Source organism: Doryrhamphus excisus, linkage group LG17 (genome assembly GCF_037039965.1).
Source record: "Doryrhamphus excisus strain RoL-2023G ecotype Guam linkage group LG17, RoL_Dexc_Guam_v1.1, whole genome shotgun sequence".
Lineage (NCBI taxonomy): Eukaryota > Metazoa > Chordata > Actinopteri > Syngnathiformes > Syngnathidae > Doryrhamphus > Doryrhamphus excisus.
Genome location: NC_136373.1, coordinates 13,437,766 through 13,451,633, shown reverse-complemented (window position 1 = coordinate 13,451,633; position 13,868 = coordinate 13,437,766). Strand labels below are relative to the sequence as shown.

Below are 13,868 nucleotides of genomic sequence, written 5' to 3'. Positions count from 1 at the left end.
AAGCGGTGGAAAATGAATCAATGAAGTGTTGTGGGGTCTTTTGGGACCTCTGAAATGCGTCACTTGCGTCATTCTTGGGATAAATGTAATTGGCCGACCACTCCTGGGAAGGTTCACTACTGGTCCATGTTTTCACCATTTGTACGTAATGGCTCTCAATGTGGTTTGCTGGAGTCCCAAACCTTTAGAAATGCCTTTATAACCTTTTTCCAGACTGATAGAATTTCTTTCTTTGGGGAGGATCATGTTGTTTTTTTCACAATTTTTAAAAATAAAAAGTTTCATTTATGAACTGCATTTTGTCTTCAGTTGTCTTGTTAATGACCATAACACAGTTCTGTAGTGACCGACACAGGATCATGGGCAAGGGGCCTAAAGGGATTTTCTCGGGGTCTCCGAGAGAAACTCTGCTCCACATTGAGAGGAGCCAGGTGAGGTTGCTTGGGCATCTGGACAAGATGCTCCCGGATGTCTCCCTGGGAAATATTCAGGGCACGTTTGACCGGGAAGACCCAGGACACGGAGAAACTGTCTCTCAACTTGCCTGGGAAGTATCCACCGGAAGAAGCTGGATGAAATAGCCAGGGAATGGAAAGTTTGGGATTCCCTGCACTGTTTTAACTCTCTTAGGCAAGGAGGTATCTAGAGCTTCATAGGTTTCTTCTGGAATCTTCTGACATCATGTTAGAGACCTTGACCTTCTTCATCTTGCAATTGAGGACGCCCAACAGGTCAATAGGATGGGAGACAGTCAGATTACCGCAACCTTCGGCTTCTTTAGCAAGGCAGTCGTCAATTGTGTTTGGGCTCTTTATGTCGGAACACTGCCCTATGTCAGGAGATCAGACTCTGGAATACATGTTTCCATCAAAGAACTCTATTGTCCCAATGCCGGCAGCACTCATGCACCCTAAACTAGGACACTCCGACAACCATGCTTGACTTTTCTTTGTACTCCTCATCTGGTTGCCACCACAGATCCTTGATTGACACTATCTCAACCAAATAACTTTACCTTGGTCTCTTCAACAGACAACAGGATATGGTTCTGGTAGTCCAACCCTGTTCTGGTCTACTTTCTTGTATGGTCTGAGCAGTAACAGGATGATCTCTGACCCCACTGCAACTGAACGTTTTGGTTGGACCAGGGTGTAACAGAGGTGTGTAGTCACTTTTGTGAGGGGCTATACTGTACCAACCAAAACAGCAATGGAGGATTCCAGATTTGATCTGTCGGGCTAACATCAGTTGCGTCAAAGTAGTCAACTAAAACATGAAATGATATTTAAACAGTAGAGACGGGGAAGAAGCCCCAACCGTATTTTATTCCCTGAGGGGGCTACACATAGAAACCCCCCTGGTTTAGTGTAATCCACCTGTCTGAACCACGGTCCGTAGATTGAGAGTCAAGAGCGCTAGCTAGAGCTAGAAGACCGATTTGCCAACTCGATGTCCAACGTGACTCTTAATGTACCAGGGAATGAGTTTTACCAACATACTCTCGCACATTTCCACCAGTTGGCCCCATTTTCCAAGGGAGGGGATCATGTTCCGCTCAATGAACCAGCTCTCCCTAGAGCTGGCAGCACTCATGTAGCCCCCAGATCCTGACATGACTAACACTATCCTTTTATTGTAGGCATGACGCAATGATTTTAGTAGTCACTTGTGTTGCCAGATATTGAGACGATGTCTAAATCTATCATTTCAACCAATTCAGGGTGTAACCTAGTACCTCGTATCTGAAGTAAGCAGCTCAGACTTGAGTACAAGGGGTTATGAACATGGAGGATAGTACACACTGTAGCGGAACAAATCAAAGCCGGGGAAAGCCTTGGCACCACGGAGAGAGACTGTCATTTTGAAGTCCGTCAAATGGTCATGAAGTACAAACCAAGAACAAGAACATTAGGCTACAGAACCCCCCTGGGGCCTGGGTCAGGGGCGTCCCGCTCTGCCTTTGTGTACACAGAGTACACACTAATGTGTCATTTCATTTCCATAGTACTGTACTTTGAGAAAATGAACTCAAATGGTTGTTGAAATGGGGGTGGGGGTAAAAGACAGTTGGCTAGAGAAATGTACCCCCAGCTCCTCAATCTTCGCTACACTGATCTGAAGGTGGTGGATTTCTGGTCATGTCCAACCACAGAGTCATCAGAGGAACCTCTGCAGGTGACAGTGAGTGAAAGGGTTCAAAGAAGTCTTGATCCTGCACCAGATATGTTCACTTCCTGGTTGCCAAAGTGTGTATGTGATTAAACAAAATGGCCGACTTGGTTTGAATCATGTTTTCAGTACAAACCCAATGCTTTCCATGGTTCAGAGCAGTAAGAGACACCCAGAGGCGGGCTGTGGCGGTCACGTGACCAAGAACTCCCCCAAGCTGCCCGGGAACAGGAACGGCAGCGGCAAAGGGCAAGAGAACTCGCAGCCAGCACCGCAGGAGCGCGCCTACCGCGCATGCGCCACGTCAGATCCTTGCCTTTATACCCGGCAGCTAGAAGCCACTCTTCCTGCACCTCCTCCTCTCCCTCCGTTGGGGGAGCTGGCACAGCTTCACATTTGTTGGAGGTCTTAGGGGACCCCGGTACAGGCACACCTACGCGGACAGATGTCTCCGGAACGAGAATTGCGTCAATACGGTTCTGTCTCCACGTCAAGGGCTTGTAACGTCCATGCTGGTGTGAAGGGTGAGTGTTTTAAAGAGCGTCCGGGTTGTGGTACAAGAAGAAGCTCCGGAGATGGCGGTAGCTCGCTTTGCTAGTATCCGTTGTTGTGTGGCCTCTCCCGGGAGCGTAGCCAGCCACCTCCCCTCGGTTAGCTTTCACTAGTGTACTTTGTACTGGAAAAGCAGGAAGCTAACACAGACGTGTTTTTTTTTTTACAATGTGAAGCTCCTTATATACGCTGTGTTGTGTATTGAATTGAGTGTTAGTACACTAGCTTTGCTATGTTTGTTAGCAGATGGGCTGGCATTGACCAGCGTTAGCGCTAGCTTAGCATGCTTACTAAATTCGTTTTTTTTTTCAAGCCTTGTACTCACATAGGATGCCTAGTAGTAATAGTAGGCAATAGTAGTAATAATAATAATAGTAATATGCATGTGCTTTGCACATGTCAACACAGTCCGATCCAGCAAACCAAATGCATGTATACATGCAGAGCTATGTATGTAGTGCTATTATCTCACAAAGGTATATTTTGGTTCTAAGCCGATCTTCAAAGCTTTTAACAAACGAGATGTGAAGAACAAAGGTAGCCCAGCAGAGGCACCATGCCAGGTGCCCATGCAATATGAAGACTTACACGGTGTCATTTCTACTTCCTGTTGTCATTATTGTCATTGGAGTGGTTGCTATATTCTGTGATTGTTTTGATTTGCGGAAGCTGTCCACACATTACTACTGCTATTGTAACAAGGTGGTGGTGGCCATCAATGTAATTGATGGTGGAGAAATAGGACACAAAACTTGAGAGAATCAAGCACTAGTTCAAAGCGATCATACATATTTAAACATTTAGCATGGGTTTTTGGTTAAATATATTAATTGCACGCTGGAGTGTCACATTTTATTACAGGACACTGGTCAACTGGATTTTTTCCCACATAAGGAAGCAGGGGTGCTGCATGGTGGAGGAGTGGTTAGCATGCAGGTGACCCGATACCTAGGAGACCTGAGTTCGATTCCACCCCCGGCCATCTCTATGTGGAGTTTGCATGTTCTCCCCGTGCATGTGTGGCTTTCCTCCCACATTCCAAAAACATGCTAGGTTAATTGGCGACTCCAAATTGTCCATAGGTATGAATGTGAGTGTGAATGGTTGTTTGTCTATATGTGGCCTGTGATTGGCTGGCCACCAGTCCAGGGTGTACCCCGCCTCTCACCCGAAGACAGCTGGGATAGGCTCCAGCACCCCCGCAACCCTTGTGAGGATAAGCGGTAGAAAATGAATGAATGATTATTCTGTGATATGTGTACTGTTTATGTGTATGTAAGGGATCTGTAATACCTTATTATTTAATTATTCCTTTATTGATCCGTGTGAAGTTGGTGATTCATGCAAAAGTGCGATGATGGCAAACAGGGAAATAATCTGTAATCTGTTCACTGTATTTTTCTAAAAAAAAAAAAAACACACCGCTCAGTACTTCAAGTGACTTCATCTCACCGGCCAAATTAGAAGCTAACAGACGGAAATACACCGTCAATGCAACAAGTTTAAGATTACAACGTGCAAACTGCAACATATTGAGAGGGGTGTAATATTTGACCATAGAGGTTTGTGTTTAATGCAGCTACTGTTGTGTTTTGTTTGCTGTATCTTTAATTGTTGCTAATCCCTGAACTGAACTCGGAACTCTTAATCTACATTAAAGTATTATTTTCTTTCCCTTTTAAAAAAACAAAACACCATATACTCAACAACTTAAGTAAAAGCTGTTGTTTTCTGTGTTTTTACTGGCTGTGTAATTGTTATATTGTGTTCCATATACAACTTTTCCAAAACATTTATAATACACCATTTTATTTCAACTTCATCTTTGTTTGCCTGCTTCATTCACACCAGTTAGACTCTGTTTATTATAGTGAATATTATATATAGTATATTTAGCGTATTTAGTGAACTGTCCAAGCAAAATGTGTTTTTTTTTCCCGATTACTCGATTAATACCTAGACATGTCTGTACAACCGGGTAACCAATGTGTGTTCTCCACAGGAAACAACACTACATGAACACGCCGCCTTGACTGCCATGATGCTTGGACTCCAAGGAAATACGTCACCGTCTAAAACCTATCGTTGCGTGGCGTGTTCGGCCACCTTCAATGGTCTGGCTGCCTTGCTAGTGCACCAGGCGACCCATGCCAACACGCTCCCGAAGATCAGCACTCCCCCTTTGACAGAGCCTGACATTAGCCCTCCCGCCACTGTGCTGGCCAGCCAAAACTCTACCAGTGACCCATTGCAAAGTCCACCAGTATCTTGCTTTATCTGTGACTGTGGAGAGGAATTTCAAGACTTTTGTCTTATGCTTGAGCATAAGCAACTGCATGCCGCTCAGGCACAGCAACCCCCCACAGCAGTCCCCTCAAGTGCGGCCGGGTCTAATAATGGTCCTACAAACCAGAATGAAACACTAAGCCCAAAGACAGAGTTGGTCCAGAGTTTTCCTTCGACTTCAGGGTCCCAAAAAGAGCAAAAAGAGCATAAGGAAAATGAAATACTGCAAGAAAGCGATACCTTTCCAGCAACTCCTTCACAGACATGTACCGTCACTCCAGAAGATGGACAACATGAACATGCATCGGTAACAAGTGAGAAAAATTCAGATATCGAAAACGAGTCCCAGGACTTGGACAAGTCTTTATTCTGTGGTAAAGAGGAAAAATTGGCCAAAAATGACAAAATAATGAAAATGGTGGCATCGGCATACATGGGATGCAACTCAATGTCGCCGTCTCCGAACGAGAACAATAACAATAACATCATTACCCTCAAACAAGAAGCCGTCCCAGTTGATATAACACCAGTCCAAGAACCTGAGCCCGAACCTGAACCCGAACCAATCAATGATCTCTCTGTAGCAAAGCTGAGACGACTGCTTGCGAAGCCTGGCATCAAGACCAGAGCTCCAACCATTAGCAGCATCATCGACTCCAGCAGGAAGAAGATAGTCTCTTTGACAAAAGTGCTCTCGCCTGTTGTGGTTCTGGAAACCCGTCAGATGCTCCGAGATTCTAGCAACACTGGCCTTTTTGGGAAGTATCAATGCGGTCGCTGTCGTCGGACATTTCCAAACTCGGACCGACTAACCGAGCATCACTTCTTGCACAAAAAGGAGAGGATTAAATGCTGTCGTCGCTGCAAACAACTCATCATCGGGAAGCTGCCTTTCACTGACAATCATGTATGCACTCCATCTGGGAAAATGCCTGTACAGTTGTCAAGCACGTTGCCATTAGCTACCAAAATAATGCCATTCCACAGCTTAAACAATACCAAAAAATCCTTCTTTTGTCCGGTATGCAAGCACAACTACGCCCGCAGGTACAACCTAAAGAAGCACAAGTGTCAAGGCCCAAAAGCGCCCCCTATCCAGATATCCCGCTGCACCGCTGACAGAATGCTAGCCTTAAGATCAAGCTGTAAACCTTCGGATGATCACGTCAAAGTTGCCAGGAATGTCGCTGTTGGCACTGAAATTCCCGGTCGTATCAAAGTAGAGGTGACTTCTACGACTTCGGAACAGTTTGACATTTCTGAGATGGCCTGGTGTGGCTTTTCTAAAAGCTACCCACCATTTATGCCCAAGTCTGCCATGAAGGAAGACAACAGTTTGGATGCAGAGGCGGCTCATCATGACGGCAGCAACGAAGGCAAGTGGACGATGCCTTTGGACGATGAAACCGAGCTTCAAAATGCTTGTAATGATGATAATACGCCCGAGGAGGCTTTTGACTCGGGCGCAGTTGCTAACCTGAGTTATTTTGTCAGAGATGGTATAAAACGTTACCCTTGTCACAGGTGTCAGAAGACCTACAGTCGACCGTCTACCCTAAGCAGGCATTTACGCCTCTGCGGGTTTAGACCTCGGGGTCCTGGGACTGTGTCACAAAGCGGTAGCCATGGTGCGGCTTCGCAAAACAGTGTCACCAGACCGATGTTTGCTTGCTTTGTGTGTGGAAAGAACTTCAACCGCAAAGACAACATGATGGTTCATAGGCGGAAGTGTCAGTTGCAACAGGCGAACCGAGAGCTGCTGCAGCGCAGTTTGTCAGGCGGTGCTAAAGACGGCGCAGACAACGACGCAAATAACTGGGGGATCATGTCCCTGCCGCCGGTGCTGCCGAGAAGAGTGACCTGCGAATGTGGGGTCGGATTTACATCGCCCAGACTGCTGCTGGAGCATCTCCAAAAGCACGCGCAGGAATCCTACACCTGTCCAACCTGCGGGGAGACCGTTAGTTCCTGGGGGGACTATGAAGTTCACCTGCAGATCCACATGCATCCTCATCACCAGCTCCTGAAGGGAATACCCACACAGCGATCACAACCCTTTGTGTTACGGATCCAACAGCAACAGCAGCAGAAGCCTTCAGCCACCCCACCCCCACCCGTGAATCAGCCCCCGCAGAAGCAACAATCCCCTTCACGTGCCAACTTGTCAAAAAAACGGACCGTTTGCACACGATGCGGGAATTCGTTTGCCACCCGATGTTCCCTTCGAAGGCACATAGCGTGGAACCGATGCAAAGGCGGGCGCGCTCAAAACGCCCCCAAAACGTACCGCTGTTCCCGCTGCAGCTCTGAATTCCCAAACATGGTCAGCCTTCTCTTCCACCAGAGGAGCGGCGCTTGCAAACCCGCCATCAAGCCCGTGCGTTGCCCAGTATGCCTTCGGTGGTTTGGAACCGTCGACACTCTGCAGAGGCACCTCCTGACTCACAAGCAGTCTGAGTCGCACCGCTGTGATATTTGTCACGGCACATACCCCAATCTCAAATCACTGAAAAACCATCGTAGGAGGGTTCATCACATCATGGCTGCAAATGTGACGCTCAAGTCACAAGAGTTAATGACTTAATTTTTTTTTTTTTACATGCTTGTAACATGGATGTGATCCATTTCTGAAAACACCACTTTTTTGCTTCATACCTGTTTTAAGATATAAATGGAGTAACATTGTACAAACAGTAATTTTTATTTTTTTTTTATTATTTTTTTTTTTTAGAGAGCGAAAGTCTTTAGTTTTTATAGTAGGTTCCTGCTGTAAAATTAAGTATCCCATAAGTGTACACCCATCCTGTCAACTTCTGTATTTCAGGTTCAATGTTGTAAATAATTGGACTTTAAAATTTTATCCAATAGTTGGAATGTAGCTTGTTCTGGTGTTATTAAATATACCAATTCCTGAATGTTTTGCATGTTTATTTATGTACTACTCGAAAGCACATGGAGCCAGGGTTTTCAAAGTGTGGCACGGTGAGCCTGCAGCATATCTTGTTTGTTTACAGCAGGGTCTTCTTTGTCGGGAAAAAAAGCATGCTTTAAAACAAGACTCAAATTAGTTTATTTTTGAAAATGTTTCAGACCCTGCGGTGGATGAAGGAAACATTTTGAGGGAAGTATTATGAATTCAAATGGTCGAGCAGGTTTGCATCTTTACCCTGAAAAGTGAAGAGGAAATTTGACATACAGGGGTTATTTTTATTTAGATTTTTCTGTTGAGAAATGTATCTGTAGCTCAGAGGTGAACCCACCCAGTTTTCCTGAATAACTACCATATTTTGGCCTTCTTTCCCATTTCTCTCCCATTTAAATTGTTTCCCATAAATTCCTTATGTTTTAATGTTACTTTAAAAGTAAATTCTAATAGAACCTGGTGCTTATTAGCTAACAGCTAATTCACTACTTTTTGTATTCTTTTATGAATACATATATAGTCTGTATAGTTATTAATTGCACAACAATGTTGAAATTTTTTTCAGGGCGAAACAGACATTTGCAAGAATGTTGAACGGAACTGAATTCCTTCCGTTCAGTCGAGGAGGACACATTTGTCGGTGGCACAATTTGGAGCGCCTTCGCGCGGCTCTATGACGTCAGCAGCCCACAATCGCGCACTTTTGTCATGTTTTCATGACAAATAGTCAAAATTCACTAGCAGCAGAATTCCTCGGTAAGAAAACCAGAATTATTTTTTAAAATTCACGTAAACGTTAACTTTTTAGTCAATGTAAACACGTAATACTATAGCTATATCAGAACACTATTATAATGTTCCTTGTGAACACGTTCATAGTGGATGTTGATGTTTTGTATCGAAAGAAACGTCATTCATAACATCAAATGTACTTACAGCAATACATCAGTAGGGGTCAGTATAAACCAGGAAACACCGGATAAGCTGCCACCAAAGCGCGCCATTCATAGAAGAAGACGCTTTGCTCTTTTTTTCCCCTATGGTGTGGTCAAATGCTACTTACGCCAAAACGGCGGCGTTGCAGCCTATCCCATAAAGAGCATCGGTCAATCTGTGGCCCGTTTTCGGCAAGGCTGTAAAAGTTAGGTCTTAATACGACGGTACTTTCTATATTATAATAAGGTAAGCTAACGTTGTCATCTGCTAGCCGGCCACGGCTCTAGTTAGCATGTTAGCATGCTCACGCTCCATCCAAATAATACGTTCGCGTCTTTCAAATTTGACAATTAAACGTATTTGCTCAAAATCGACTAGCTTGTATACACATACATTGTAACCACTGTTAGTTATGATCGTTGGTTTTGATTTGTGCCAAAGGTTAATGTTGGAATTCTTTCAATAGAATACTGCGCTCAGCTTTCTTTAACAGCATTTTAAATATTGATCCTAGCCAAGTGGTAGAGCTCAAATGAATCACATTTTCAAATGTTTTCCTGCAGGTGTTGCAGAGGGGTCCACTTTGAAGGTGGATGCATTCACCCGCAGTCTGATGATGGAGGAACAAAAATTCACCTCGGGTGTGAGTTTAACAGGGGGGATCTGCTTTAGCTGCGAGCAGATCTTCTCCAGCCAGACATTTTTGGAGGAGCATGACTGCCCCTCCGCAAGTCACATCTGCTCCTGCGGGACAGAGTTCAGCAAATATGCGGACATGCTAAACCACAACAGCACTCATGAACCGGGACAGCAGGTGCTGGATCACGAAACGATAAGGAAGCGCAGGTTTGCAAAGCACATCGAAGAGGAGGAGCAGCTGAAACGATTTAAGTCGGGTCAAGTTGTCTGGAAGGTACAAAAAGCGGACGGTGGTCCTGCTTCTTCTTTATCGATGAAGCCAGCACCACAAGCACCAATGGCGTCGGCTTCCTTGCTTCCAAGTACAATGCGGTCTTCGCAGACCTCGCAAGTGCCTGCCTTGTTCCCGTCGTCATCCTTGCTCTCGAAGCCTCGCCAAACTGGAATAGGCATTCCGAAAATGTTTTCCCAGGTAGGCGCACCAACGGTGGATCTTTGGACACTGTACCAGCCTGTGGTGTTGGTGCAAACAGTCCACCGGTATAACAAATGGAAGCCGTACACTTGCGTTAAATGTGGCGAAGGTTTCGTAACCAAGCGCACGCTCATTTCTCATGCTTACAGCCACGTCACCGATAAAGTGTTCGGCTGTATCGGATGCGGGTTGCTGCTTTCCAGCAGAAAGTTAGTGCCTCGCTTCCATGTTTGTAATTCCCCCAGCGCGACGGCCAAATTGAAAATCGTCACGGCGAGGCCGCTAAACTACAAGCCGCCGATCACATCCATAGATCTGACTCAGGAGTCACCGAGGCCTCACGCCACATACGTCAACAAGAATAAAAGCCGACAAATGCTTCAAGTCACTTCGGCCCTGCAGTTGAAAAATCTAAACATCCGATCGTACGCCAGACCCAACGAGGGACCTCCGGCGTCGATGTACCGGCAGTTGAAAAAGCAGAACTCCATCATCAACACGTCCCACAACACAGTTGCGTCCGTTAAAAGCAATTTTAAGTATTCTTCCTCGCCGGCAATGAGCTTCCTCAGCCAACCCGTGCAAAACCCGTCAGACGGCGACGAGGTCACATGTCGAGTCTGTCACGTCCCGTTTGAAAGCACCCAGCAGCTCCAGCGGCACAAGTGCGCCAAAGCCGAGGAGTTCATGGCCAAACACGGGCGCTTCGGCAAGCTGGTAAAACCCAAGAGAATCATGACGATGGTTTCCCAGCCCGGTGTCGCTCAAATCAACGGCGAGCGAAATCACACTTTTCAAGCCGGCGGCCAGAAAGAACAAGCCCGCTCCGACAAAGGCGCAAGCAATGTGGATACAGAAGATGATTTGGAAGATGATTGTTACATTGTGGAAAGCCAACCGGAGAAACCTGCTGAAATGATCTACCAGGTGACCTCATCTGTCCCAATTAAAACTTGACCAGTATACATGTCTTTCATGGAGCGATTACAGTCCCAGGCGTCAACATCATCCGATTACATGCATTCCAAAGGAATATCCTGTTTTCTGACACTTTTTAAACTTAAAAAAAAAAATCCATGTATGCGTGTAGAGTGGGTAGAATTGATTAATTTTGCTGGACCCACATTAAAAACATGAAATGTATGTATATCCATCAGTGTATTTATACGTTGGCTTCAAGTGATAAGAATGAAATGTGTGGTTTAGCCATGTTTCATTTCAGCAACAAGGCACTGTATTATACTTTTCTTGTTTTTTGTTTTTTTTTCTTTCCTAAATTAGGTTTTAGTGTGATCAGAATGTGTTAGGCTGTAAGATTTTACCTCCATGAAATGTTACAAATTTCCCCACTGAGGGACGAATAAAGGCGTATCTCTTACTTCCCGCTGTTGTATTTTAAAACAGTATGTATTATTAAACTATATTTTCAAATTCTCAGTCATGTTTCTGATTTATATATGTGTATATACACACTTTTTAAAAATAATTTATGTTCTAAATTTGCTCATATTTCCAAATAACTACCCTAATACAGGATTTGGGAAGTGTTTTCATAAACAGCAGAGCACTTCAATACTGATTCTGTTTTAAATTATGACTTAATTACAATGTTTACATTATTTAACAATAACTGGCTCCACAAGCAATTGAGTTGCTGGTGTTTTTCATTTGTCCACCGAGGGGCGTCCTTTACAACCGCCCCCTTTAAAAATAATGTAAATAACATGCCTACTTTGCTGTCGTTGAAATTAATAAAAAAATATCGTTGTGTATAAAGGAGTAAATACAACTGATGCACGCCTCCGAATTAAAATAACTTCTAGAACCTTCTTAAATGACATGGACATCACTTTTTTAGTTCTCAAACGTCAAGTTTCGACGCATTCAAAAATTCCAACCGCGCCTGAAGTACACACGTTATACGCAAGTCGTGATTGACAGTCCACTGTGGCGCTTTGTACCAACATACCGACTTACACACGGCTCGTTAAATGCCCTTAAACGATGACAAAGTATGGTAGTGTCTGTCTATAAAAACATATTAACTGTCAGAGAAATTAACGTTGTTGCATTTTTTTTTATAAAACAGCCACGCAGCGACATAGCTCATGGTTTTGCTTTGAGCTAGCCAGTGCTAGCTAGCTTCAGCAGTGGTCAGTGCATGGCCACGAAGGAACCAGTATTGACTTTTTCTCCCACTCAGGCAAGCGCTTTCTTTTTCTATTTTGCTTACAGTTGTCAAACAATATGGGAAAAACACAGTTAGCTTTGTAAACGTTTCATTTTTGTGCAGGCACTCGATTGGTGTTAGTTTATGCTAGCTGGCCTGCATTAAGAACGCCTTTATTTATGCTCATTTGAGGTTTAAGGGACATTTCAAAACTCTGCTATTGCTATTGCTCTGTAGTTATATTCTCTTAATATTCAAAAGATAAACCTTTGTTCTACTTTGCATCATGCGCGAAGCTGCAAGGTGGACTGAATTAAGTCAACAAATACTGTACTTTCCTAACCTGCTGTATATGACATCTTTGAATACTACATTTTAGTAGTTTTTGCAAACAGTACTCCCTTTCATTAGTACGGAGCTCCCTAAGGGACATGATGGAAAATTGTTTTTTTTTTTCGAGATCTCGAGATCTCGCACAAGTGTATTGTACTTTCACTACTTCCGTGTTCAGAGCGGATGTTTGCGTTGAAACTTCAAATTAAGAGCAGCACATTCCTTGAATTTCTAATAGAACTGTTTACTTATGGCACAAGTAGTACACACAAGTGAATGAAACGGATGTATGGCTAATCAGTGTATTTCCCTTCAAGTACCAGTACTCGCAGAAGTGAGTTTCCAGGCAGTACAGTTCCAGTATCACTTTATACTACGGCTGTCAAATGATTAAAATATTTAATCAGATTAATCATAGTTTCATAGAATTAAGAGTTACGAAGTGACCACCCGCTATGACCGGAAGTGTGTCCTGTTTAACGCATCAAATGGGTTATACTTTTATGACGTGTATACTTTTTTTTTTTTTTAATCACGTACAACCTTGTAATCATTGTCTAATCCACAGATTCATGACATGGGGAGTAAAATTTCCTTCAGCAGAAGAAGCGATGACCAATACACAGTCTCGGAAATAACACCTGTGACATCACGTCCTCGTAGTTCCTTTCACGTACCCACAGACTGCAAACAGGTAGCTAGTTTGTAGGGCATATAGTATGTCCGTCTGTCCATCCATCCATCCATCCATCCACCCACCCACCCACCACTAATCCACTAATTAGTTACTTTTTAGGCTGCACGGTAGTCTAGTGGTGAGCACGCAGGCCTCACAGCTAGGATACCAGAGTTCAATTCCATTCTCGGTCATCTCTGTGTGGAATTTTCATGTTATCCCCGTGCATGTGTGGGTTTTCTCCGGGTACTCCAGTTTCCTCCCACATTCCAAAAACATGCTAGGTTAATTAGCGACTCCAAATTGTCCATAGGTATGAATGTGAGTGTGAATGGTTGTTTGTCTATATGTGACCTGTGATTGCATTCCCACATAATAATGGCCCATATTTCCAAAATTCGATGTAGTTATTTACAAATTATTTTAGGTTTTAGTGTTTTTTGACTGTTTGCCTGATTGTTTCCCACAGCCCGGTGGTTGGGAACCCCTGCCTTACAGCTAGCTTGGGAATACGATGTACACATACTATATAAAAAATACTATAAGAATGTAATCATTGAATCGTATTGTTTGTACATTGTATTGAATCATATTGAATTGTTTGGTTTTTAGACCTGATAAGACCCGAGTTTAATCCCACTGTCTGTGTGGAGTTTGCATGTTCTCCCCGTGCATGTGTGGGTTTTCTCCGGGTACTCCGGTTTCCTCC

The 13,868-nt window shown here is 44.0% G+C and overlaps 2 protein-coding genes across 3 annotated transcripts in view; both read left to right on the top strand.

The window, feature by feature from the left end:
* The window catches only part of znf1035 (zinc finger protein 1035), a 30,171-nt gene extending 22,249 nt beyond the window's left edge, over window positions 1–7,922 (top strand). The window contains exons 1-2 of one of the 2 annotated variants that reach the window (XM_058083829.2): window positions 2,277–2,693; window positions 4,724–7,922. In XM_058083829.2, coding sequence (XP_057939812.2) covers window positions 4,760–7,591 — 2,832 coding nt within the window. In that variant the 5' untranslated portion in view covers window positions 2,277–2,693; window positions 4,724–4,759 and the 3' untranslated portion in view covers window positions 7,592–7,922. Of the gene's footprint in view, window positions 1–2,276; window positions 2,694–4,723 lie in introns of those variants that run through there. The other variant, XM_058083827.2, reaches the window with a different exon arrangement.
* Window positions 7,923–8,913: 991 nt separating this feature from the next.
* Window positions 8,914–11,411, top strand: LOC131137076 (uncharacterized). Its single transcript, XM_058084603.2, has 2 exons — window positions 8,914–9,112; window positions 9,430–11,411. The coding sequence occupies exon 2, from the start codon at window positions 9,480–9,482 to the stop codon at window positions 10,935–10,937; it is 1,458 nt and encodes a 485-aa protein (XP_057940586.2). The 5' UTR covers window positions 8,914–9,112; window positions 9,430–9,479; the 3' UTR covers window positions 10,938–11,411.
* Window positions 11,412–13,868: the final 2,457 nt, after the last annotated feature.